Here is a 27,332-nt window from a genome sequence, read left to right on the forward strand (position 1 = left end):
TACCAAGTGCTTCAGAGATGCCAAAAAGAACCTCAGTACCTGAACTTGTGAGCGTGTGGAGCTGGAGAAGTGTAGGCAATGTGGTAATGCATTAGTACCCTGGTCAAGGAAATAGTGGAGCTGTTTTATTGATTTATCAATTCAGTTTATTACTGGAGACTCCCTAATTTTATTCATTGATCCACTGAGGCCAAGAAACGGGCCCAGAAGGCTAGACCTGCGGAGCCAGTGAATAGCATGCTGGACGAAGGGCTCGGCCCAGGAGCTGTGATTGGTTGGGGGGTGGTGTCCGTACCCCTCTGCCATCCTTGTCAGGCGGTGGTTTGACTTGCCAGACCTACACTGACAGCCGTTGGCAACTTGGCATTTCGAACTGGTTCCAACATATTACTCATTTTAGTTTCTCTGAAATGTGATATCCTTTTTGAAATCATACTGTTCTGAAAGTTTTGTCCTCATATATTTAGGAGAGCCAAATTTTTAGGACCCTTACATGCCTGACTATGATTTTACAAGTCTAGGGGGACAGGAAAGGACAGAGGGGAGCTAGAAAACCTCCGTCTAGGTATCGTAAGGAATAGCATACTTTTTTAAATGCCGCAGTTTGCAGAACTCTGTGCTCCGACTGGGTGGGGAAGCCTGTCTGAGGGGCTGCATCATACAGGCGAACTGGCCTCACAGGCGTTCTTCCTCGGTTATGACAACGCACTTCCACAGGCATCGCCTCACTAGGGACTGTCCAACAGCCGCTGTTTCCCCCATTTGCATATGAAGAGCTCAGGGGTTCTGTGGACCGTGGGAGGAGTGGAAACAACTTGAGTGACAAAGATGTGATTCTTCTCACAAGGCCACAGCTCATGGAGGATATCATTAATTTTTCAGACGAATCTTCGTTTATACCAAACTGACTACTACATAATAAAAGCTTTTCAGTAGAGAAAACTTCACTTCCCGGACAGTAGACTTTTTTTTTTTTTTTTTTAACAAATAAGTATACACAAGGAGCACAGAAAACAACCTATTTCCAGCATTGGATCAGTGTAAGTGACCTGTTGGATGCCAGGCATATGCTAAGTCCAAGGGACATGCGGTTCTTTAAAATACTCATATTGCTTAAGGATAGGCAATAAAGGGAGAAACGAAGTACGATTTATTGTGAGTGGTTCGACAGAAGTAAGCAACGAGCTGTGCAAGAAATAGCGGGAACACCTATTTTAGATAAAATCTTTCTCAAGTGCTGACATTTAAAAATACCGATCTCTACAGGATAAGAATATGCTCACTCTCCCAAGGGAAAGAACGAACAGCAAATACAAGGCCCTGAGATAGGAAAGAAGGACAGAGTCATTGTGTCAGGAACATCCTGAGTCCGTGCGGAGGAGAAGAGAAGGCTGGAGGCAGAAGTGGGACCTAGAAAAGCAGGGTCTTCACAGCCAGGGAGAGGGGTTTGCTTTGTGTGGGCACATTGCTTCTCAGTTCCTGTTGGTCAGGGTCCCTCTGGCAGCGTGGGAACCCGTCAGGCTGCCATTGTGGGGGTCCAGGCATGCTTAGATGGTTTTGTGGTCTGAAGTGGGAAGAAGTGGACGGACACGAGATACAGGCGTCAAATTTTCACATTCCTAGACTCATTTTACATGTGGAAAAACAGATTCAGGTCATTGGTAATTTCCCATCACTCATGCATAACAGCTGATAGGATGCACCCCCAGATCTGGTTGTTTTCAAAGTCCATGTTTTTTCTTGCTATCTTAGACCTTTCCCTTGAGCCAACCAATTCCGTTTATTGCATGAATATGTGTATCACTTTTTATTTACACCTACGAATGTTTGGGGTTTTTTTAGTATCTTAGACATTTTATGTTGGAAAAAGCCTTAGGAGTTAAACACTTCTTTCTTAATGAAGGAGTTTCCTCTCTAAACTTTGGACAGGTGCACAATCTCTTAACAATTTCAGTTTGTCCACAATGTATAGCAGGTTTTCCCTGCAAGTCTTTCTTAAAAATTATTCAGAAGTGTTCTCCAATTATCTTTCATTTTGAATTTCAGTATCTTTAATCAGTGTTTTTAAAAAATAATGATATTGGGTATATTGGCACTGGAATTCTCATGTATATGTTCTCATTCCACTCTTATTGGTGGAAGTTGGCTTTTTATATGAAGGAGTTTGTAATTTTTTCACATGTTCATTAAATATATCTAAGCACTCAGAGCAAGGTCCCTAATTCATATGAGATAATAAGTATTTGTTAATTGAATGAGTTAATCCTTTAGGACTTGTAAGTATGGATTCATAGACATCATGTTATATAAACCGTACCCGATGTACTGATAAGGCTGGTATGAGATCACAGAGGTGAAGTATGACCGCAATCACACAACTGAGGTTTTGAACCTGTCACTTTGGTATTCTACATTTATGACTCCGGTCCCTCCCACTGGCATCCTAATAATCCACTGAAGATGAGCTTTGAAATTCCCATCCTGTGTTATGTACCCACACTTTTGTCGCCTTGTTCTGCATTCTGATCTGGTCCCTTTGTTGTCAGGTCTGTATAGCTGGTTTCGTGATCGTTCTTCTGCCTTAAGGCCTTAAGATTTTCCTCAGGCCGCATACATTGGTCTTTATCTTCAGACTGACCTTGCTTCCCATCATCAACCCTCAACACCCCCCAAACTTCCCTCCTTTCTGGATTTTTTTCTAAATAGTAACACATAAGTTGGTCATAATCCTTGTCACCCACCCTTCCATCCCCTCAAGTGCATATGTGACATTCCCTTAGTTACCTGCTCCTAGTGCATGCATCGCTTTTGGCTCTGAGCATGAGTGGTTGGTAATGAGGAAGCACATGCTCAAATGCAATATGGAAGGGTTTTGTTAGCCTGTTTCCCTCCGCACCCTTCACTAAGCTAGTACTGACCTCCCAAGTTGGTGGGTGGTGGAACCTTTTGCCTCATGCAGTTCATTAGTTAACTCGTGATAAGCATTGCTGAGACCATTCTTCACACAAGAGGATAGCAAGGATCAAGAATTTGGTAAAACGATCTTGCCAAGAAGAAGAGGGTCAGAATCTAGGATTAAATTGCTGATTTAAACTGATTTTAGTACCGGGGGGCTGTTTCTTTATAATTTGGGGTATCGGCTTCCTCATGTTACTGGTGATTTATTGAGAACATACTTTGTAGCTAGTAATTCAGAGTATCAGATAAGTGGTTAAAAGATTTGCAACCATGTTTCATGTGCACAAAATGAAAGTATTTGTAGAGAAGGACGACCCCCACTGTCCCCCCCGCCCCATTCATGAAGTTTGGGCAGGCCAGGTGACCTCATTGCCTAAAACTCAGGGGTAGCAGCTTGTCATTAACTTCATTGTTATTTTCCAGAGAAATATACGTCCTTGAAAAGTTTGCTTGCTCTAAGAGACTTCCACATTGTATCCAAAGATAAGGAGGCTGAGAATTGAAGACAGCTACCCCATCTGCTGCTCAGTTACAGTCTGATTCCCTGAAATGACTTTGACTCAAATGTTGGCTTTTATGTCCGGATGGTGGGTTTTTGCTTCCTTTTGTTCAGCCTTGGAACTCTGGCTGGATCTCCTGAGACAGTTGCAGAGGAAGTAAATACGGGCAATGGCTGGGAAGGCTGGGTGTAACCATGAGCTGTATTATTAGGATGTTCGGATATAAACAGGAGCAGAAGCACTGCCAAAAACAAAAGGCAGCTCCCTGTGCACTGAAAATATGTACAACTCTATTTTCAGACTGATGGGAACACAACGTGGGTGTGGTTTATGTAATCACAAGGGGTCCCAGGGAATGAAACATAGTATTGGGGCGGGGGTGGGGGCCTGGCATTTCTTCTGAAGTAGCTGCTAGTGTCCCATGTGGTACATGCACTGGAAGCTGCCAGAACTGGGGGTGTGGAATACCTGCGGTGTCTGCAAACTGCTCGTCACGGAGATCATGGGGATGCTGTGACCAAAAGACTAACTTGGTTTTTTGGCCAAAGATTCAGGAATGTGGTCAGAGCCAGAAAGTCTGTTTTGGTAACTTATCCCTCCAAAAGATGTAGATCCTTGATGGCAGAGTTTCCGTTTTCCTCATTTTAAGCTACTTGTTACACAAAATTTGTGAATCATCTCGGACTATTGTCTCCCTTTCCCATTCAGTTATTTGCTGATCCTGAAATTCAACTAATACAGATTCCGTCGGGGAAATCTGGATAGAGGGGCTCGTAATTATCATCTCCATTTCCACTTAAAACTCAAGTTATTAGCAGTCTCAACACTATTGTTTCTTTCTCTTTTGTCTCCTAATCCTAATTTGACGATCAGAATCTTTCACCATGCCTGGTCTCAGAGCTGGCTAAGAAGCATGTTGATAGTACGAAGAACCTGCTGCTTTATTAATGTAAAAGCCTCAGTCTTAGGGGTCATCTTTTGGAGAAGAGAGTAACCCGAGAGCAGATGCGTCACCCTGTCCACACGCCTTTGGGCTTTTGATGCCCCTCAGAAAGACCTAAGGAAAAGGTCTCTAGTCTGGGTTATAATGATAGGCAGTAAAGTTATTCATAATATTCCTCTGTATCTTTTCAATGTCTGTGGTCTATAATAACGCCCCCCTTTAATTTCTGATACTGATAATTTGTAACTTTTCTCCTTGGTCAGTCTAGATAGAGTTTTACTGATATCATTGATCTTTCCAAGGAAACCACGTTTTTATTTTATTGATTTTATTATGTCTCTGTTTTCCATTGCATTAATTTCTGCTCTTTGTGTTTTTCTTAAATCCTGTTTGCTGCTGGTTAATCTCCCTTTTCTAGTTTTTTTTTTTTTTTTTTTTTAAGATTTGATTTAGTTTTAGAGAGAGGGGAAGGGCGTGAGAAAGAGAGGGAGAGAAACATCAGTTGGTTGCCTCTCATACATGCCCTGACTGGGGGCCAAACCTGCAACCCAGGCACATGCCCTGACTGGGCATTGAACCAGCGACCTTTTGCTTTACGGGAGGACACCCAACCAACTGAGCCACACTGGTCAGGGCTCGAGTTTTTTAACATGGGAATTGATACTATTGATTCGAGGTCTTTTTATCTAATGTAGGCATTTAATATTATAAATTTTGCTCTGAACGCTGTTTTAGCTGTATCTCAAACTTTATAGATAATGTTTCATTTTTATTCAGTTCAAAGTATTTTCTTATATTTAACTAATTCCAATGTTTCCTTAAGATTTCTTCTTTGATCATGGATTTTTTAGAAGTTTTTTTTTTAATTTTTAAATATTTGTCTTTTTTCAGATATCTTTTTGATTTTGATTTCTAAATTTAGTACTGTTTAAACTAAAGTCTATGCTTTGCATGCTTTTAATCCTCAAATTTGAGACTCATTTTATGCCACAGAATATGGTGTGTCCTTCATGTGCACCTGAAAAGAGCATTTATTCTGCTGTTTTGGGGTACAGTGTTCTGTATGTGTTGCATCAAATTGGCTGATAATGTTTTTCAAGTTTTCTTTATCCTTACTGATTTTGTGTCTACTTGTTCTATCAATTACTGAGAAAAGACTGTCAAAAATCTCTAATGATAATTTTAAAAATTATATTAAATGCAATAAAAATTACTTTTATATGCCTAACTTTTATCAAGTCTCCTAAAAGCATTGTCAGTTATACCCTAATTTGATTGTGAAAAGGTATTTTTTCTTAAAATAATTTTATCCACTTTTCAATAAAATTTTAAAGAAAAAGCTAGGAGTGATGGTATAGTAGATACACTTGCAGTGGCTGGAAAATCACCGCTCCTTACTTCCCTGTCTGACACTGTTTTTCTTTGTCCTCAGATAAACCGAGAAAGCTGGTGTACAATAGAGCCGTGTGCGGATGCGCCGCCTCTCTTGGCCCCCACGCAGAGCCCAGGTAAGCAGGGTTGCCCACTTGCAGTTCGCCCGCACACCTGTGTCCAGGACATCTCCGTTCTAGAGCCGCAGCCCCGCTCTCATAGCAGATTGTTGGGTTAGGGGGTCTGTCCTTTCTCAGCAGTAAAGCAGAGGGAGGGTGTGTGGTTTGGCACTCTGTCTCACAGTGGAGAGTGAGCACATGGAATTACCTACATTAGTGGGAAGTCCCCGCATGGGACTTTGTGATCTATTAATTCATCTGTGAAGGCATCTGTGTGTGTACATATGATAACATTGTCTTAATCTGGTAAAACCATAAATACATACTGTTAAGGAATAAACTGTGGCTCTCGATTTTGGCTGTACATTGAAAGTATCTCAGCAGGGGTGGGCCAAAGGGTGAAGGGGGTTAAGAGGTACAAACTCAGAGCTGTAACATAAGTAAGTCACGGGGATGTAATGTACAGCACAGGGAATACAGTCACTATCGCGGTAACTCTGGTTACTAGGCTGCTTGTGGTCATCGCTTCGTAGGGTCTATAATTATCAAGTGACTTTGTTGTACATTGAAACTAACATAATATTTTATGTCATATAATTTAAAAGAGCTGTAATTCCAGAATGAAAATTTTTAAAGAAATGTGTCTTGGGAGTGTTAAGACACACTGATGCCTGGGTCCTGCCCCCAGAGATCCTGATGTAATCCGGCTGGGGGTGTGGTCTGGGCATCAAGCTTTTTAAAGGCTCCTTTGGTTCCTCTCCAAGCTTCGGGAGGATTGTCAGGAATTGAGTCTTTCCCTAAGTGTCCATGAGGTCTCAGTAACATATGAGGGTAAAATGCTCTTAAGACCTTGCTTGGTAGTAACACAGCACATGGCTAGTGGTGAGTTAGGTAGGTGTCCCAGCTGCTTGTGAGGTTTAGTCACTAATTCACGGTGACAAAGACATGGTCCCTCCTGTCTCTCTGCTCTGTTATCTCTGATCGCCAAAGCTTTTCTCACTGGTGGGTGTCATCTGCTTGCCACAGTGAGTAACCCTGAGTCCCACTGCCTGTTCCTGCAGCTGCCATGGGTTCTTATGTCCACTTCACCCAACAAAAAGACCTTCTGTTCACCTTCCCAAAATTTAACTGCTTTAGAATTACTGAGTCCTCCTTTACTGGTCTTTGTGGAAGTAGTTCGGCTATGACTGCTGCAGTAGCATTAAATTGAAAGACAGACTTCAGGCCCTGTATCTCCAGAGCAGTTTCCCACTGATTCTCAGTGCTCTGAGTTGGCTCCATAGGAAAGTGTTGGAAACAAACCTGTTTTTCTCTGCTTCTGCCACACGTAGAGGAAGTGGTTAAAGGATGTGACGTGCTGTAGTTGTGTTTAAGGTCTCCACATGTTACGATTGACCTGCTCCCACATTTGGCTGACACTTCCCCCATCCAGCCCCTTGGAATCTTTTACTTAAAAATATCAACTTATTTTATTCCTTAAGCTGGGGCTTTTTCTAAAAGTCTAGTTACTCCCAACCTCCCAGGCCATGACACTGTCTGCGCTGTGAGGTTGAGTGGGGTTGCCTCACCATTGGAATGCTCACAGGATGTTTCTCCACTTGGTGCAGTTTATTTTACTCATGAAATAAGTGAATTTTTGAGCCCCTGCGCCTTTCCCCAGGGCATAACCTTGAACTGTGTTGACCCCCTGCATACTCCAACCCCGAGCATATAACTAACCCCTTTGGTGGTTTTAGAGCAATTCTTTCTGACCCTCCATTTAAAAAAGTCCAATATCTGGGTTATGCTTCTGAACTTCAGACGTGAGGTTTTTTATTTCAGGCATTGTTTTTTGTGAATTCTAGACGGGTTTCCTTCTTTTACTTCTTGAACACAGCTTAGGACAGCAGTAGTGTTAGGCCAAATGAAAGAATGTCTTTTAAAATTACTTTATATATTTTTAAGTTCTGGATAAATAAATACAAGATTACATTATGATTGGCATGGTTCAGCAAAGCCAGTGAGTGCTGCTGGTATCTTCCTGCCCTTCCCCAACTATAATCTGTTTGCATACATGTAATTTTATACTTCAGTGACTAGATAGCATCTTTGAAAGTACACGTTTTGCTAGCTGTTGAAAAACTAATGGCTCAGGTCACAAAAGTTCCTGACGTGTATTTATGGGTCATAAAACAGGTCTGGCACACCTCCAGGTAACGTTCTGACTGGGTGCTGGTGGAAGCACAAGTTAGGAGTTAATGAAGCCTTAACTTCATTAGCTGTGTTTATCACATGCCTGCTATGTGCTGAGGGGCAGGGTTCTGGTTGCTGTCTGCACAAATTATTTCTAACTGTCACTGCGACTGTTTTAGGGAGGTGCTCATCACCTCATTTCACTGGTGTGCAGACTCAGAGGGGTAAATATTACTTCTTCCCTGGGATGTTTCCGTTAATACGGAATCAGACCTAGAATTAAGTCAGGACAGTCTTAAGTCTGAGGCCAGTGCCCAGACTTCTCTCTACCTTCACATGCTGCTCTCTTTTATTCATCAGAAAGAAAGGAATGATTTTATTAGTTTTGAAAACTTACCAGCACACATTAGCTTTGCCTTTCTCCCCCGACCCCCATTTGTGGGGGGTTCAAAATGGTTCAAAGCCCTTTGTTTTCCCCTTTTCCTGGTTTCCGTGATCTCCTCTTCCTCCCCGTCTCAACAATCACACAGCAGCCCCTTATCCCACACTTGGCTGGTGGACACTGTGGTCCTTGGACTTCTTTTCTGGGTGAGGCATTCCTACGAGAGCTGAGTCTGGATCTTCCCTGTGAATTTTCCATTTGAATGTCTTGAGCTGGTGTGTTTTCCTGTCGGAATCTGGATGTGGTCTGTTGGCCTGCCAGCTGGCCTGCTGGGGCTTGGCACAGTTGCTGCGACAGCCTTTTCTTTCCTTGGCCAGCCCCCTATTTTCCCCTCAGCCACAGAGTGGAGTTTTGGTTTTTCTGACTGTGGAAGACGTAGAAAACTCACACACACCAGCTCCACCTGAGGTAGTGCATACTCTGAAATGGGTGTGGGAGAGGACACTCAGAATGCCCACGATTTCCAGTGGGAAAAGGCGGGGCTGTTCCCATGGAAATAGCACACTCAGACACAGTCTGGACACCAAGATTAGAATGAACTAATGTCATTTTTTTCTTTATCCGAAACATTTTCAGATCAATCTGTAGGCCCAGCCTCACTTCCCATGGCATCCTCTTTCCCTGGCATTTCTGTGTTAAATTGTCTCTTACCATGTTCATTTCCATCGCGAGATTGTAATCCCCCCACAAACACACACACCAAATCCCTCTTTTTTTGGACATTCCCCGGTACATAGTCAAATGCCTAGCTAATAGAAAAGGTAATTTTGTTGACAGGTGATTCATGACCTGTCCCAATATGGTGCTTCTTTGATCCTTCCTGTAAGATTCCTGACTAATTCAGAGCAAATAATTTACTAATGATCAACTGTTAGTTAATTTAGGTAAGAACAACCTCCTCTTTTCCTTAGCATGCGCACCGCAGACACACTTATTGTCCTAGCATGCCCTCAAAGAATTAAGAGAGACACTGCGGGCAGTCTAGTCCATTCTGCACTTCCCCTTCTCCACAGAAACCTCTTCACACAGTCATCGAGCCTTTGCTCCAAACCCTGTGGTGCAGCAACACTCGTGACTTTACGAGGCCCAACCCCTTGCCCAGCAGCCCGGTCACATTGAGACCCTGCACCTTCCAATCTGTGGGGTTCGTTCTGCCAGGGGAGCAGCGGCAGCATCCACAGACACGTTTTCTTCCTGCTCCTCTACCAGCGGGTGAACAGATTTCGCGTTTCCACTGCTGTGACCGCATTCCCACGCACGCACTTCTGTTTGTGTTTTAATTTAAGTGTTATCTAGGAACAAGCCCAGTTCTGTGGGTGCAGTGCAGCCATCACACGGTGGCAGACCTTCCCTCGTTTTGGATTTGGGTCTGTTAATGGAGCCTAAAATGATGAGTGCTTTTTGTTTGCCATCACCTCGTGTTGTCTGCTATGTAGCCGGGTGATCTCCCCTGCGCCTCATCACAGCATCACCCACAGATTTGATAAACACGCGTCTGTGTCTGTCCAAAGCACATGTAAAAACGCGAACTAGATGATGTTTCGCTCTTCAGAATTCTTGAAGGAGGTCGGTATCTGCCCACTACTGACTTTCTTTGGGTGTTTGGTTTCATCATGTACAAGTGATTGTGACTCTGGTGCTGACATGTCACACGTCCATTTGTTTACAAAGTTCATAGGAGAGAATGGGTTGAATACCTTGCTGATTTTAATACAGTAAGTCTTTAGAATTCCTGGGTGCACCAGCGTAGTATTCCTGTTGGAGGCCCTCCGCCTGGCCCTCCAGTCCCTGGCCTAGTTACTGAACTGAAAACAGAAGCTAGACAACACACTTTCTTCTTTAGCGTATTATTCCCCACTGTCAGATCTGTTTCGGGACAAGAAATCAAGTAGTTATATTTCTGCTCTTACTCATTCGAACCCATAGTTTAATACACTGGTGTATTCATTAGATATGCTTCCCCTCTTTTATCTCAGTATTTTGATAAAGTAAGAAGTTTCCAGAAACAACTCAAAACAAATTGGCCACAAACCTTATCACACACTTTCTGATTTTGATACCCAAAGAAATAAAAACCTCTTAACTATCAGGAGGAAAAGATTTCCATTTAAACACCTGATTATAGATGGAACTGTGGTTCTAAATCATTTTACCTTTTTGTCTCTGTCGTTTACATGACAGACTCACGGTTGTTGTGTAGTTACGGTATCAACCTAGAATCAGAGTTCCAGAGTTCAGAGCTGCTTGTCTGATCGTATCCTGCACAGCTTCTTAGTATTAGAAGGGGTGTGGAGGGAGATTGGTTAGCAGATTTAAAATGGCTGGAATGAAAAGAAACTGATTTTTTCTTAAATGAATAAATTTTCTTTTTCAGAATGTGAGAACTTCCTGGATGTTGGACTGGGCAGGGAGTGCACCCCCAAACAGGGCATACTTAAAAGAGAATCTGGGAGTGATTCCGACCTCTTCCACTCACCCAGTGAAGACGTGGACCACATCGTGTTCTCCAAGGTAGTGTCTGCCGCTCCTGCTAGGAGTTGTGATCCCGCCAGCCGCACAGGGCTTCTCTCTGGCTCGTAGCTGCCCGGAGAGAAGTGTACAGCTCCCTTTCCGAGCAGGATGCTCCAGGTTTCCAGGGGCTTAGAAACGGGCATTGGCCTTTATTTTCTGCAGAGTCATGGCTGGTTACATGCAAGTTTTGCCATTCACTTTGAAGACTAAAGAAGTGGAAATGAGTTAAATCAGATGACAATGAGTGCTTTACAGTGGGCAGGAAGGACCATGGCTCAGACTATATGATGTCATGTGTATAAACTAACCACAGAGTCGTTTCTGATTAATGTGTTTGGGCGTGAAGCTCACTGTTGAGCTTGGTGATGTCATGCTGCTTAATTGGAACTTTCTAGATCTCTGCTAGGGAGCCCAAGCTTTCTCGCTGGTGAAAGGCCAAGCACATCCACATGAACCTCCTCGTGTTTTTCGTATAATTGGAGGCCCTGTAAGAGGCCAGGACCTGGGGGCGGTTTGCTCATGTTTGCACCTAGTGGCAGGGAGTTCTGCTTTGTTTCCTAAGAAAACTAGAAGGCTTTCCCACCACAGGGTCAGAAGTAATACTCAGTTCTTTGCCACAGGTGGGTGTCTTAGTAGGAGGGGGTAGGGGCAGATGCGTTGTGGCAGCTGTGGGAGCCGCTGTGTTAGCGGATGATTACATTTTCCAAGGACCGTGTGACATGCTGTGTTGCAAAGTCATGGTAGAAGGTGGAGGCTTCAGGTTCTGGGTTCTGGTCCAGAACGTATTTAAGCTTCTGTGAATGTACCTTCAAACACTTTTCCATCCCGGCGGCTCTCCTGTGTCTGTTTGGCCTTCCCCAGCCCTTCTCCACCTTGTTCCTCTTCCTTGTGCCCATTATCTTCTGGAGGCCCCTGGAGAGATTGAGGAGGTCAGGATTCCCGTCACCGTCACTCATCACGGACTATGGACCTGTTGACTCAAGGGATTCCGTAAAGTAAAAAATCCACACGCTGGAAAGGTGTGTCCTTCTCTGAAGTTATTAGGAAGAGGGAAAGCAATCAGATTTTTTTTTTAAGTAACAGAATTTGGGTAATTACCACTGCGATTTTGAGGTTTTCATTGTAAAGACTTATAAAATCCCCCCCCACCCCCACCACCCCTAGGGGAATGCCATTCTGGAGAGGTCTGGCTGTCAAATTAAATCAGTTTTGTCTGAGAGGAATAGGTTAGATAGTATCTGTGACTGCCTGCTTTAAGTTTGAGTCAGCAGTGTCATGGATACGTACAGAATGTTTTGGTAAACATTTCTGTATGTTTGAAAATTTTCATAGTAAAAAGCTTTTTAAAAATGGAGAAGTCTTCATTAAGACATGCTTGCTGCTCCCTAGTGCGTGCGTGGTGCCTTGTCTCTGGGTATTCTCTCTGCAGAGTGACAGTTGTTTCTGCCCACTAAACGGAATGATTTTCCTAGCTTTGCAGAATCAGAATTTGCTATGTGTTACCTGCTTTTTCAAACTGCCAAAAGCATTTACAGGGTTGTTCGTATTAGTGGCCAGTACTACATTAGCAATTTTATTTTTCAGGATGACTGGATAGAATTTTTTACTCCCCAAATTAAGTCTTACCTACATTTCACACCAGCCCGCCTCAGGAAAACCAGAAACGGCGATGCACGCCGACCTTGCCGCACCCTCAGCAGAGTGTCTCCTGGCCTCTTGGAGGGGGATCTGGAGGGTTCTTCTCTTACTAGTTCCACTCTCCCAGAGTTTGTGACCGACAGAGGTTTTGCAATAAATATTTGCTCTGGCATTATTAAAACCAAGGGTTTACATAGCAAAGGAAAGGGAGAGAGACAGACTGATAATTTATTTCCAAAGTACTTACTATATACTGGGCACTGAACCGAATTTTTTACATGTGTGATCTCATTTTTGATGATGGCAACCTTGTAAGGTGGGTGTTTTCATCCTCATTACACTCCTGAGGACATAGAGGAAATCTGTTCATTTGCTGTCATTTTGCTCTCAATCCCCCAAAACCTGCTTTAGTAGCCAGTGGTTTATATAGAAGCACAGCAGTGGCAGACGGGCCATCAGCACCTTCCTTAGAAGTCTTGCTTGGTGGTCATCCACATGCATGCTGTGTGACACCAGCCCTCGTCTCCCTTCTCTGAACCACAGTCTGTAGGAAAGCCCTTGCAGCGTGGGTGGTGTGTTGGGTCACTTCCTGCCGCCCTTGGTGGGACTGGCTCTGCAGCCTGCAGTGTTGGTCACAAGCTGTTTGCCTTAACCTGATATTTTCATTCATGCTCTGTCCAGATAAACACTGTGACTTTTTGTTAAGTGTTATGAGCTTCATGTTTATTCTCATGGATATTGGCTGGTTTCTAAGATCTCAGCACATAAAACTGAGATTTTGTTTTTTAAAGCAAAAAGAGATCCTGAGATTCTCTGGGCAGTAAGAAAGTATGATCATAGAATGTATGACCTGGGCCACCCTATTATCCAAAAGGCTCATTGAAGCCCATAGAAAATACTAATAGGTGCTGCCTTTTTTCCCAGAGGTAAAATAAAGCCCTTGGTCACCCTTTTGCTGTGTGTGGTGGGAGCGCCTGAGACGCACTCTCAGGAGATCCGTTATCACTAACAGGAGCCACTGTGCTGTGTGTTATGCCTCCAGAACTTAGTCATCTCAGAACTGAAAGTTTGTTCCCTTTGACTGGCATCTCCCTGCTTGCCCCACCCTCCAGCCACCGTCTGCTCACTGTTGCTATGAGTTTGACATTTTTAGATTCCACATATAGGTAAGGTCATGTAGCATTTGTCTTTCTGTGTCTGGCTTATTTCACTCGGCTCGATGCCCTCCAGGGCCGTCCGTCCATGTTACTGCCAGTGGCAGGGTTTCCCCCTGTTTTGAAGGCTGACTAATATTTTCTTATCTAGTCATCTGTAGATGGATACTTAGGATGTTTCCGTGCCTTGGCTACTGTGAGTAATGCTCTGAGCATGGGAGTGCAGGTATCTCTTCAAGATAGTTACTGTACTTCTTTGGCTGTGTACCCAGAGTCAGGTGCGTACAGACTCACATACTTCTAGTGTTGAAGCAGATGGCCAGAGATAATTCCCTTCATTTCAGTTGGTGGTATTGACTGGAAGCACTGACCTGAATTAGATTTTTTTCCCTCTGTAAGAAAAGGAACATTAACGTACTTCCAGCCATCGGCTCAGTCAGGCATAACGGAGGCGCTCTGCTTGGTCCTGCTTTCCAACCAGCTGTACTTTCTCCCCTGACAGCCCGAGGAGGAGCAGTCAGTTTGTGACATCACCGGATCCAGTTCCTCCACCGATGACACAGCTTCCCTGGACCGACATTCATCTCATGGCAGTGATGTGTCCCTCCCCCAGATATCGAGTGTGAACCGGGCCAGAGACCAGCAGTCTCTTGATGGCTTCTCCAGCCCTGGGGTGGGGGCCGAGGGTCGGGAGAGTGAGAGTGAACCCGCTGGCTCAGGTGAGATGGAGGAGGAGGAGATGGACAGCATCACCGAGGTGCCCTCCAACTGCTCTGTGCTGAGGAGCTCCATGCGCTCTCTGTCCCCTTTCCGGAGGCACAGCTGGGGGCCTGGCAAGAACGCAGCCAGCGACGGTGAAATGAACCACCGGAGGTGAGACGCCAGGCTGTGTGTTTACCCCCTTTGTCTTGTTCTTGAGAAGTTTCTGGTTTGGGGTCATCGTTGGTAGCAGATTTGAGGAGCACTGTGGTACAGAAGAACGAAATAGCCCTTGGAGTCAGGAAAGCCACTGTTTCAAACTCCAGCCCTAGACCTTTCTTCGTAGATATCCTTGGGCAAATTACTTGACCCCTCTGAGCTTTAATTTTCTCATCTGTAAAATACCTGCCGTTCAGAGTATTTGTAATAAGTATTACAACTAAAATGTGTCTGTGACATTGCAGATATTTAAGAAGTGGTAACGTATTCAGGCTAGCTTTGTTAATGAAATTTATAGATTACAAAATGTTGGAGAGAATAATTTGTCAGTTTTAAATTAAAAAATAAACATGAAATCATACAGTTTGAACACATCTAAGTTTTAAGAGTGCTTCACAGGAATTGCCATCTCTTTCTAATGCAGAAAGTTTTGACAAAGCCTAGAGTACGAGTATGTCCTCAGCAGATATCAGAATCATTGAATATCATTAGGTTGTTGTGCTTTTTCACGCATCATCCGGTCTTCGTGAGTGTGACCCAGGCGCAGACCTCCCAACCTTCAGTTTGGACGCAGTCTGTGGGAGACAGGTTGGGTTTGGTATCTCACCATTGGCTGCCTGGGTGAGTTTAAGCACGTGGCTTTAGCTCTGAAGAGCAGGTGCTGCGGTCCCTGCTGTGTGCGCCTAGGTGTGCTTACTCCAGAGCCTTTCTTAATGGGGAAAGCAGCTAGTGGAGGAGGCGGACACTTGTTTTCAAACACTTCCCATAAACAGGATCACTGGAGCAATTACTGCTTTATAAAAAATTTTTTGACCTCTTTACAATATTTTGGCTCTGATTCTTTACCTATAAGTACATGTAATCCGATGATATTACTCACTCATTCTTTTACTCAGCCAGCATATGTTGTGGGTGCTCTGCGTACCTAGCATTTCTGTGTTCTGGGTACACGGGGGGAACGAGACAGAGTTCCTGCCTTCATGGAGCTCACAGGAATGCCTTGCACTTCCCTAGTTGCCGCTCTTTTCAGACACTTTTAATAACACGTTATCTCATGCAGGTCATTTCACCCCATTTTTGCAGGTGGGACTGGGGCACATAGTTTGTCACACCTTCCCAAGGTCAGTAGGACCCTGCTTTCTGGTCTCCAGGTCAAGTGCTCTTTCTGTGATTCCATGTTGATTACTCATTCTTGGGTGGAGTTCAGAATGCTTCCCTTAAAAAGCAGGGCTCGCTTTATCTGCTGGGAAGTTGTTGTTTACATTTGAGCACCTGATTATATAAAACAATTTCTAAAAGTTTTTTATTTTCATCTTTATTCATGCTGGGGTTTTTTTTGGGGGGGGGGTTGGTTGGTTTTTGTCTTTAAAGCATTCACACCAATAGGAAAAATAAGGATGTAGGGAATGGTCCTTATAGCAGGACATTCTTGCCTTAGGTGCGAACAGTGTCCAGAAACAAGGGTATCCTTTATATGTGAGCCAGTTTTTGTTTTAACCCAGGATGGACCCCTTTGTCATCACCTTGATTTCAGAGCTAGATGGATTGTATGGATCATTTAGTTCAGATGAGGATGTTGAAGCTCAGATTAAATGGTTTGCCCAAGATTAATTACATAATGCTGTTTTGACTGCACTAAGGCTAGGACCCTATCATCTAAGTTATTTATATTTTCCATGTATTGCTGTCACGGAACCTCCTGTTGGAGCGTAGGATTGGGTTACCCCGCACCACTGCCACAATGCCCCTGCAGGCAGTGGCATGAGAGTCAGCCATGGCCATCACTTTAACTGTTGTGACTAACTCGTAAGCTGAAACTTCAGGTGCTAAGAAAACTCTTGGAAGGTTTTGAATGGCCTTTCTTTCTCCTTATCCCTGTACTTTGATAATTTAGTGAACCTGGCTCCCTGTCCTCTGAGTGACTGTGCGGTTTCTCTTCGGGGCTTGTGTCTATTCCCAGGGTGATGTCTACGTGTGTCATGCGTTTGTGCCCATTGTGTTTCACCACGACACTGACCTCTCCCACCATTCATTTTCAGTTCAATTCGAGTTCTGGGGGATGTTGTCAGGAGGCCTCCCATTCATAGGAGAAGGTACAGAGTTCACTAACTTGTTGGACTAACCATGTTGCCTCTGAGCATATACTAACAAGCATCTCATTATTCTGCTTATTCCATGATTAAACAGCTGTTCTGAAAGAATGTTACATCTGCTTCAAGCAAATACAATATTGGTACTTAGCTGCTGATTGTCCATTCCCTAGGAAATGGTTTCTTGAATCTGAGGTTTTGATAACGGGGTCTCCCCAACTTTCTCCAGAAGAATTTGAAGAAATGTTTATGTTGTGCCTCTATAATGGACCCTAGGGAGGACTTTTTCTTCCTTTCCAAAAAACAAATGGGGTGGAGAAGCAGCAGATACACATGTGCGCCTTGCACACAGGCCCTAAGATACTTTCAACGCATTCTTCAGTAATTCGCTGGAAGTCTGTGTCCCTGGGCCACCCGCTGTCCCCTTTCCCTGGGTGATGTAGTCGTTCCTCATCACAGCAAGACGCACCCGCTGGTCTCTCAGGCCCTCTCACTGTCCGATTCCTTGACTGCTTTTTGTGAGGTAACATTTTGAAGCTGAAAATTAGTGATAAGCTGAAAAGTCACTTCTACTCAAAAAGTACTGATTTGCTTTAAATTTTTCAAAGGCTGAGTTCTGTTTTATGGTGCAGAAGTCTGTGGTGGACTTTCCTACCATTGCCTGGAAAAACATTTACCAATCCAGAAATGATTATTAGATTTCGGTTAGCCTCTCCTAGGAGGAAACATTTATAAAGAGGTATTTTTAACATTAGCTGGAGGTGTTTGTTGAGAAGCAGGCAAGTGGTGATCTTTTCCACTGTGTCTTTTAAGTAGCTGTTTCCTTAATTCCGGAGTTAAGTGCCTGGCTCTCTTTTGAAGCTCTTTACTATGAACTTACAGAAACCCTGCACCTACAGACTCTGGAAGATGGGGAGCTGCTGGGTGCAGTCCAGCGTAGCATATAGATACAGCCATCCTAGCCACACCAGTGGGAGTTTCACCCACAGTCATATTCTGTAGGAAGAAGAGGATGCACACTTTTACATTTTGTATTGAGTCCTAACTAGTAAAATTGAAACATCCCAAGGAGTGTTAAAAGGTGGAGGAGGATAGTTTTGTTTTTTTTTAATGTAGAACTTCCTAAATTTGAAAACAAAGCTAAAGAACCATGAAATGTGACCTGGCCCCCCCCCCCGCCCACTAACTGAGGAATTGGGGGCATTAGGGTGCTCTCAGAAATGCTCTTATTTGTGGAAGAAGTTTTCTGCAAGGAAGGGCAGTGTTTCTGCTACCATGGGACCGTCTGCAGCTCCCTGGGCCCTTGGAAAAGCAGCACGTCCCTCTTTGTGCCTTCCTGGTGCTCTTCAGTCTCCCCATTTTAAATTTCATCCCGGTCTCCCACATGTTTTTGAAAGGAAAGGGATGTTTAAATCAGTAGAAGGAGATTTTTTTAATATAACAAAACTACATATATAAAGCTTATAATTTGACAATGTGTATTCAGTTCCTGATTAACCACATTCTGTTTTTTAATAAGAAGTTGGATATTTAGGTATAATACACATCTTTATTAACAGTTTGAAGATTTACAGTTAATAATTACATTTTATTTATTTTTTTTAAGACTTTATTTATTTAGAGAGAGGGGCAGGTAGGGAGAAAGAGACAGAAACATCAATCTTGCACACACCCCCAACCAGGGACCAGCCTGCAGCCCAGCCGTGTGCCCTGACTGGGAATCAGACCGTCAACCTTTTGTTTGTGGGATGACACCCAGCCACCTGAGCCACGCTGGCCAGGGCTGACTTAATAATTTTAACAAATGGACTTGTGAGTCCTCTATGTGCTTGCTTCTAAATTATATCAAGGCTGACTTGTACTCACAAGTCAGCCTGGTCCCCCTTTGCAGACGTGAGGCGTGCCTCAGCTGTGTATTTCTATTTTCTGCTGCTTCACTTGGGAGCTTTACACTAGTTATTTAATCTGATTTAAAATGTTTTACAATTTAAAGTATTTAAAAATTATATTAAAGATTTACTTTCAGGAGAGTCATAGGGGTAGCTCTTACAGTTATTCTCCCGTCATTTTCCTTGTCTTCGTCTCGAAAACCCCTATTTGTCAACCAAAAAAATATGTTAGGTGTAGAGTAGGTGCTCACTTATCCATGGGAAATCTGTTCCAAGATCCCCGGTGGGTGCCTAAAATCATGGATAGCATCAAACCCTATATACACTGTCCTTTTTCCTATATATACAAACCAGTGATAAAGTTTAACTTATAAATTAGGCACATTAAGAGACTAACAATAACCAATAATGAAATAGAACAGTGGTAACAATATACTGCAATAGAAGCTACGTGAATGGCCTTGAAGCCATTATTAAGTAAAATCAGGGAACACAAGCATTGGGATGCCTAGTCAATCAATCTAATAATAACCGAGTCGGCTCCTAAGTAGTTGACTAATGGGCAGGAACGAGCCCAGTGTGGAGAAGCTGGACAAAAGCACGATGCACCTCCAGGTGTGATGGGGTAGAGTGGGACAGGGGCAGATGTCATGCCATGACTCCGGCACATACTTCAAAACTTGTTTCTGGAATTATCCATTTAATAGTTTTAATTCTTGGGGTAACTGAAACCTAAGAAAACAAAACTATGTATAAGGGGGAACACTAGATGCATTCAGGATAGGGGGGCTTTGGGTGTCTGCTGGGCCTCCCAGTTCTGAGAGTCCAGAAGGAGCTGTGGTTTTACCGCTCTCCCCTTTCTGGAAACCAAGACCTGTTGCTTAGCCTTTAAGGCCCAAATAGTAGCAGCGTATCTTTAAAGGGTAGCTTTTCTTAGTCATAAATCCTGACCTGTTGATGCAGTTCCCTTTCCAGAGTAACTGGTATTTGGAATTAGTTATTTTTTGGCTGTTTATATTTACTTGGCCTTTCCAACCCCAGATTTTCTGTCCCTGCTGCTTGAGAATGAATATCAATCAGTGCTGCGGTCGGTAGTCAAGGAAGTAGATGAACAAAGGGATTTTTAAATTTTTGTTTGAAAAGTAAAAAGACAAATTTCTGAGTATGAGAGAATTTCTGTAACAAAAAAAGAAAGAAACTGAATCCCTTTGTTATCATTAAACTACAAGGAAACGTGACCATTGTTGTACAGTTTGTCTTCAGCACGAGAGCCTGGAGAGTAGGGTTTGAGGGTGGATGTGGTTCTTGACTGGACACCGTTTTTATGGAGGTTGGTGAATTGTCTGGCGTAGATGGAGCCTTCCTGGGAACACATGACAAACGCTGATGACTCAGTGAGCCTGCCACCAGGGTGGTGTCACGGTTCCTTCTAGTTATGCTGTAGAAGGTGAGGGAGGTGTGGTGGGATGGGATGCATGGAGAGGTGGTCCCAGGTAATGGAGGTGGACACCTCCGTGAGGGGGCTTGCAGAGGATGCCACGCATAGGTGGGCTCTCGGTGCAGGGTTCCCTAGAAGGGACTGGGTTTCAGATCTGATTTTCTACCCAGTTAAGAGCTTACATGGTCGTTTCTAACACATTGTGTAGATAGACATCAGTAGAACAATTTTAAGATTCCATGGTATTCTTGCATTTTTGTAAATCAGTGTTGTATTTCTAGTTTTTTGATGTTCATATAAGTCCATCTGTCTCTAACTGTGCCCTTTTCTTTTTAAACCCAATAACCCCATCCCTGTTTCCTCTTTTCTCCCTGCATTTCTATTTCTGTCGTTGATGTCATCCCCAGTATGAGCTGGTGTCCCTCTGGTGTGCAATACTCTGCTGCCCTGAGTGCTGACTTTAATTACAGAAGGTATGGTATTGTTCCATGTCCAGCCGCCGAAGGGGAAGTCCTGATGTAGGGCATGTGGGCTTTGGCTTGGAGCTGGCTTCTCTGTGGCTGGATTGCATATGGCGGCCTGCTTTGTGTGTGAGCGTACTGTCCCACCACCTCTGCTGTCAGTGTCGCTGATCCAGTTGAAGGGGTGCAGCCGAGAAGTCTGGTGGTGTGCCCTGTTGCATCATCCTGTGTGTCTCAGGTGGCTGTAGACCGGGTGTTTTCTGCGCGCTTGTCTGTGTGGTACGCTAGCCCACGCCTCTCTTCGTTCTGTCTGCCCTAGTTCAGATCCTATGGATTCCCACGTCCTGAGGAAAACATTGACAGAAGCAAGGCACCTCACTAGATGCCCTTATTTCTGTTGTGCTACCACATTCACCAATGGCTTTTGAGTCCAAATGCACACACTCTTCATTTCATGTTGTTCTTCTACTAGGCAGCCAGATTTGATTACTAAAACATTTGCAGGAGTAAGTTTTGTGGTCAGCATAGATCTGGTTTTCTTAGGTTGAACATTCACAATAGAAAACGAAATTTCTTCTTCATTAGCCTGTCTTCTTGTCCCTGGTATTAAAATGACTTTTACAGAGACATCACTTGTAGCTAGTCATGATTTCTGTTCTCATATTGAAAAAAAAAAAGAACCAAAATCCATTGTTTAATACTGTTTTAATTTATAGTAATTTGTGAAATAAAAAACCCCACAAATACAAGCCTTTTTAGATTTGTTTGTAAACTTAATTGTTTATAGCAATTAACTGTACAGTTTGAGCAGAAATAGGTGAATAGCTTCAAACACGATTCCGCTGTTCGTAACTGAGGACATGGTCCGCTACAGCAGTATTTTGAGGTCTTGCTTATTTGAAAGAAGTTTCCCCTGCAGTTGTAGCAGATATAAGTCATCTGCCCAGCAACCCCAAAAGGGATAGAAGCTGACATCTCTCAGTAGCCACCTGCTTATAGAAAATGCTTTTTACTCTGCAAATCACAAAATTCTTTATTCTAGGGATCCCATTTTGGACACTAAACCCTAAGATTGCCTTTTTCCCCCCTTTGTCAATATTAGGACAAAAAATTAAAACTCTTAGACTCAGTAGCTTTTCAGCTTCTGTTCTTTGAGGCGTCCTATGTGCCTGTCTGCAACTAACAGTTCTCAGGGAGCCTGGCAAGCCATTGTTGTCTGGACAGGTGGGCACAGATGATGGTGCTCACAGTAGTACTTGGGTTTTCTGGGCCGGTGCGTAGCTGTGAAGTTACAAAGCTCAGCTAACCTGTTAGGGAACTTAAAGCTATAAAGGTCTGCTTAGTGGCCTCGGGGGCAAGTCTGAGTCTCCCTGTTGGCCTTCTGAAAGTTACTTACGCTCATATTTTCTCCATGTCATATAGTTATTTGGCGTTAGCAGAGTTAGATTTTGGCAAAAGATTGGGAGAAAAACATAAATAAAAGATCAATAAGATCATATGGTCTTTCCATATGATATATTGAAAAAAAAAATGAAAAAATGATCTTAGATGGGTCAGCATTTGAACCCGTTGAATGAGGTAAGAACACCTGAGTGCGGCATTCTTTCTCAGCATACCAAGACCTGTGAGGGGGAAGGCAGGTGGTGCTCATATGTGCCCTTGCAGACAGCCTTGCTGGAGGCGGTAGAAATTATAGATGTGCAAGAGAGACACCACTAAAGGGCTTTTGCATCCTACTTTCTTTCTGGGACTTGGAAAGAGAATGCACTAACTCTCACGCTCTGTGTTCAGTTTTAGCCTAGAAGGCTTGGCAGGAGGAGATGGTGTCAGAACCATGCCGTCCTCATCTCTGGAAGTCAGCGCTGCAAACCCCAAGGAGCTCAGGCACCCTTTCAGTGGTGAGGAGCGGGGTGACTCTTTGGTGTCCCTTTCGGAAGAGGATCTGGAATCGGGCCAGAGAGAACACAGGATGTTGAGTCAGCAGGTAAGACCGAAATGTAGCTAATTTGGAAAACCTTAATTTTATTTCCCTAAATATGTCCTCATGTTACTATGCGGCTGGCAGCTGTGATTACTTACTCATTATGTAATCTACTCAGTCTAGCACAAAATAAATTTTTAGCACTTAATACCAACTAAAGAATATGATTACTCTGCATAGATTTAAATACTCTATCAAAGCAACTTCTTCTTAAATTACAAAAGTACCAAGGGTATTAAATTGAGTTTTTTCTTCTTTTCTGAGGACTTCTTTTACCACCCCAATAGTAAAATGAGTCTGGAGGTGTGTTACACACCATTGTTAAATTTCCCCATTTTCAAATCCATGTCACAAGTTTCTTCTTCCTGGAAAAAAATCCCTTATTCTTTATCTCATCACGTTGTCTAGGGAAGGACTAGTTATTCTCTCCTTCCTGTCACTGCCAAAACTCTTGCGAGAATGTCTGCACTCCCTGCCTTCTTCTCACCCCCTAATGATCCCTTGATGTCCACCACTGTCGCCGTCTTGGAAATCCTCTCTTGAAGGTCATGGATTTCCTTGTCTACCAAATCAAGTGACCTTGCCGAGTTCTCATCTTCTCAGCCCTGTATTAACACTCAACCCTTCTGACGGTCCCTCTGGGAGTTTTTGAGTTGAGAACCCCTAGTCTTTCCTGGGAAAGGAGGCTTGGGATTAATTTCTGAGAGGATTCCAGGACACATATCCAAATGAAACATTTCTAACTAAACAAACAAAACAGTTAAACACTGTCTCTGATTAGGTGACTGGAGTTTTAAGTAGAAATGTAGTGAAACTTTTTTTTATTGAATTTATTGGGGTGACATTGGTTAATTATAAAGGTTTCAGGTGCACAGTTCTATAATTCATCTGTATATTGTATTGTGTGTTTGCCACCCCAAGTCAAGCTTCCTTCTATCACCATTTACCCCACTGCCATGCCCTCTTCTACGTCTCGATACCCCAAAACATTTCTAACAAGGAAACAACAGTGTTAAACAGCCTGTACTTTGACTAGCTGACTGAGGTTTTGTGTAAAAATTTCATCCTACTACACAGCAATGATGTGACCAAATACAAGTTTGGCACCAGGGGGTCCCTTTAGTAACAAGTGTGTCATTTATGGTCCTGTGAAGGCCTAATGAAAAGAATAGTTGAGGAAATGGAGAAGCCAAAGAACTTACCATGGATGTGAACTAAGGAGATGTGGAGGGGCGGGGGAGACTGAAGGGAGGGCGTGCAGGGTGGAGGGGATAAAGGGAAGAAAAAAAATGAGACAACTGTAATAGCATAATCAATAAAATATATTTAGAAATTCAAATAGAAGGCCTAAAGAAATGTTGCTGTGCCTCACCTTCCAGGAACTCTGTTAACCAAGAGCTTTTTATCTTGTGTGCAGCCTCAGAGCTGGGCCTTAAGCTGCTTGTATCTCTGATCTGGACACATTGCCTGCAGCCAACTTCCTTTTGAAAGTCTCTGCCTTTCCCTGAGGTCATTTTTCAGACCTCACAGTTGTATTGGGAACATAGCAACTGTGTGTCAGGCTCCATGGTTACACAGGAAACAAGCCCTAAATAATCAGAAGTCTTCGGTGCTGTCCAGTAGCGTTTATGCTAGTAACGGATTTTCATTGCTTCCCTTTCAACCTGTGCTCGTCACAGAGGGGCAGATTTTAGCTACCCTGAAGGGAAGGGATTTGTCAGATTAAAGTTCGTGAACGATTAGAATGGGCTCTCAAACAGCAGATACTGCTGGTGAACACTGAATACTGTTTGTGGAGTGCCATTGCAGGGCCTTCTGCAGTTGGTTGGATTACAGGGCCTTGAAGCTGCTGTGAGTTTACTGGGGAGTTAAGTTATCAAATTGCAGTCACCCTCATGAAGAGAAGCAAGCACTCTTATCTTAGAAGAGGAAATGGAGGAGATTTAGGCTTCTTTCCAGATATAGGACTGCTTTGCTTGTGATCTTGAAACATTTTTACTGAGATTTCTGTTTCCAACTCTTTAAGATCACAATATTATTGCTATACTTCTACAAATGAAATTACTTTCATCTGGTTATGTATGCAACAGATGTTAATTAAGCACTTACTAAGTCTGAAACGATGCTAGGTATTGCCAGGGATATGGAACCACTGTAAAGGATGCACACTCTAGTTACCCCCAGCTCACAGGTGACAAAACCAAGGCTCAGAAGCCCAGCGCCAGTCTCCGCAGCTGAGCCGCTGGGGCAGGGGCTGACTTCGGACCGAGGCTCTCTGACTGCAGCTCGTAGGCCCGTGTGCTGCCTTATTCCCAACTTGGGGTGCAGTGTACAGTTCTGTGCTTATCTGGAAATATAAGAGCGTGTGCTTAGAACCTGTTCTTCATTTTTTTTTTACTTTACAGACATGTCACGGATCTAAAACACAGGGATATAATTACCGTACACCAGCCATTTCTTCTACATTGACAAAATCCATCTCATTAATGACGATCAGCCATCCTGGGTTAGACAGTGAGTATGCTATTTTTGTACAAAATTAAATATACTTTAAACACTTTTTCTGTCAGTTTTCTTACCTTAAGACTCTATAGCATTACCTTCAAAAATTTCCTTGCCTTTTCCTGTGAATGAATGGCTCATCATTTAAACAAAAAAGGTAAGACAGAATTCAGTTCTGTGGTCTTCCTCCTCTTCCTACCTAAAAATCTCCTTAATACATTAATAAATTTATTATATTTGGGGGGCCTAAACCTGACATATTTTTTAAAACTTTATTTTGTAATAATGTTAGACTTTAAAATTAGTTGCAAAAACAATACAAAGAATTACCATATATTCTTCACCCGGAGTCCCCAAATGTTAAGAGACACGATGCTCTCATGCCTCAAGGATGCTCTCTTATTTTGCTGTAGAGCCATTATCCAAATTTTATTCAGTGTTGTTTTTCTGAGCTCTTCAAAAATGGCAAGTTCATAAAGGACAAAGAAAGACTGAAATAGAGTTTTAGTTAAGTGAGTGCCAAGGGGGTTACATCGGAAGCTGATCAGTGCCGCTGCATGCAGATTCAGGGTCCACTGGCTGTGAGGTTATACAGAGCTGTCCGGCGGCCATAAACACAGGGCCTTTGCAAACGAAAGATGCTCAAAAACATATTTGCATTGGATGCAAATGTTTGTCACAGAAAGGTGGCTTGTTCTTTGGGAAACCCCACTTTTTTAAAATTATTTTTAAAATACTGATTTTTCTTTTTAAATGGATTGTCAGTGTGAGGTCTTGATGTGAAGATTTAAATTCTCAACAAAGGCGGAGTGATGCATTACATTCTTTGCTAAAAGAGCAAGAATGCAGGAGGCTGAAGCAAAGGGAGTAAATAAACTGTTTCGGGTGCTTCTTCAGTGTCCCCTGACAAAGCCCCTGAGAAAAGGTTAGGGACAGAAGTAGCTGCCCTGCGTTCATGGGATGCTCTGTCTCCAGTCCTGACTTCCTGGATTTAATTCCCACAGTGGAGTTAAGACCTGTTGGCCAATTCTCTTGACGTTGTTCTCCTTTTCCTACGATTACTACTTCCAATTCAAATCTGGCTTGTTTGAATAAAGGTTCCTAATGTCATTTATTCTCAAAGATAGAGGTATAACCTCACAGACCCGTAACAGAAATAGCTTTTCCTGCTTTTGTTGGGGTTTGGGTTTGTTTTGATTTGGCTTTGGTTTAGAGGTTTTGCTGGTATAGAATGGAAATTATTTTAAGAAAACAGTTGATAGTGGATTTGATGGGCCTGGAGTGCCAAAGACAGACAAGAAAGAGCCCTTTGGTGAGACATGTCAGCCCTTGGTACCCTCCTTCCAGGACTAACTAGCCAGTGGGGTGGCCTGGTGGAGACTCTATTCCAGTGGCAGCAAACACCCAGCACCAGCAGACTGTGTACCAAAGAGAGATCTTTTTCCTACATCTTGTCACAACGTTCTCTGGACTTGTACATAAAATACTTTATTATTTTTCCCCCCAAAAAACAAGATAGTTTTTTACTGTGTTTTCAGTTGCTAGCCAAACACATAAATAATGTGGCTGACTCCCAAGAAACACTGCCCTTGAGTGCCAGAGGGACTGCCTCATGGAGCTTCGCCTCCTGTGGCTAGGATGGTTTGTGCTCAGCTGGCTGAGAGAGACTGATCGCTGCTGGAGCAGGGCTGTAAGTAAGGATCAGTCCTTCTGTTAAAATAGTGCATCTTCATGCCTAATTTATAGTGTTCGTGTTCGTTGCCTACAGGGTTGGAGGTCAGGAAGTCGTTTACAGCCCCACCTCCTTCCCTGGGTCAGCACATACTCTAATTGGAGGGCAGTCACCTCTGAAGACACTGTTCTCCTGAGTCCCTCCCCTTACACAGTTAAGTTAATTTTCCCAACTGTATTTTTTTATTTTGCACCAGAAACATGGTACATTCTTTACAAACAGGTAAAGAAGCTGGGCCGTTGAACAGGAGACTTAAAACTTCTGTTTCATGTGCTGTGCTTTTTAAGCATCAGCATAACCGGATAAATAGTTCTAGATTTGCCACAAGACTCGACTCTCCAATTCTAGATCGCTTGAACGCTGCATGAGTCATCTTTCATCATGGTCTTCCTAGCTGCAACTTTCGTGATTAATATGTACACAGTGCTTTTATAGCCTGAAGTGTTTGGTACACTTCACATATTTTAACTTGCGTCTTATTGTAAGCCGATTTAGTGCCTGTGGGACCTTCGG

General features: G+C 43.3%; 1 protein-coding gene across 13 annotated transcripts in view; it reads left to right on the forward strand.

Moving 5' to 3' along the window:
* AKAP13 (A-kinase anchoring protein 13) overlaps positions 1–27,332 on the forward strand; it is a 230,064-nt gene that overhangs the window by 147,376 nt on the left and 55,356 nt on the right. For 9 of the 13 annotated variants that reach the window (XM_045196387.2, XM_024561921.3, XM_024561924.3 and 6 more), the window contains 7 exons: positions 5,834–5,909; positions 10,880–11,016; positions 14,311–14,681; positions 16,766–16,819; positions 20,551–20,616; positions 22,396–22,588; positions 24,991–25,099. In XM_045196387.2, the coding sequence (XP_045052322.2) occupies positions 5,834–5,909; positions 10,880–11,016; positions 14,311–14,681; positions 16,766–16,819; positions 20,551–20,616; positions 22,396–22,588; positions 24,991–25,099 (1,006 nt within the window). The remainder of the gene's footprint in view (positions 1–5,833; positions 5,910–10,879; positions 11,017–14,310; positions 14,682–16,765; positions 16,820–20,550; positions 20,617–22,395; positions 22,589–24,990; positions 25,100–27,332) is intronic. The other 4 variants (XM_024561929.3, XM_045196393.3, XM_024561928.3 and 1 more) reach the window with 3 other exon arrangements.

Source organism: Desmodus rotundus, chromosome 10 (genome assembly GCF_022682495.2).
Source record: "Desmodus rotundus isolate HL8 chromosome 10, HLdesRot8A.1, whole genome shotgun sequence".
Lineage (NCBI taxonomy): Eukaryota > Metazoa > Chordata > Mammalia > Chiroptera > Phyllostomidae > Desmodus > Desmodus rotundus.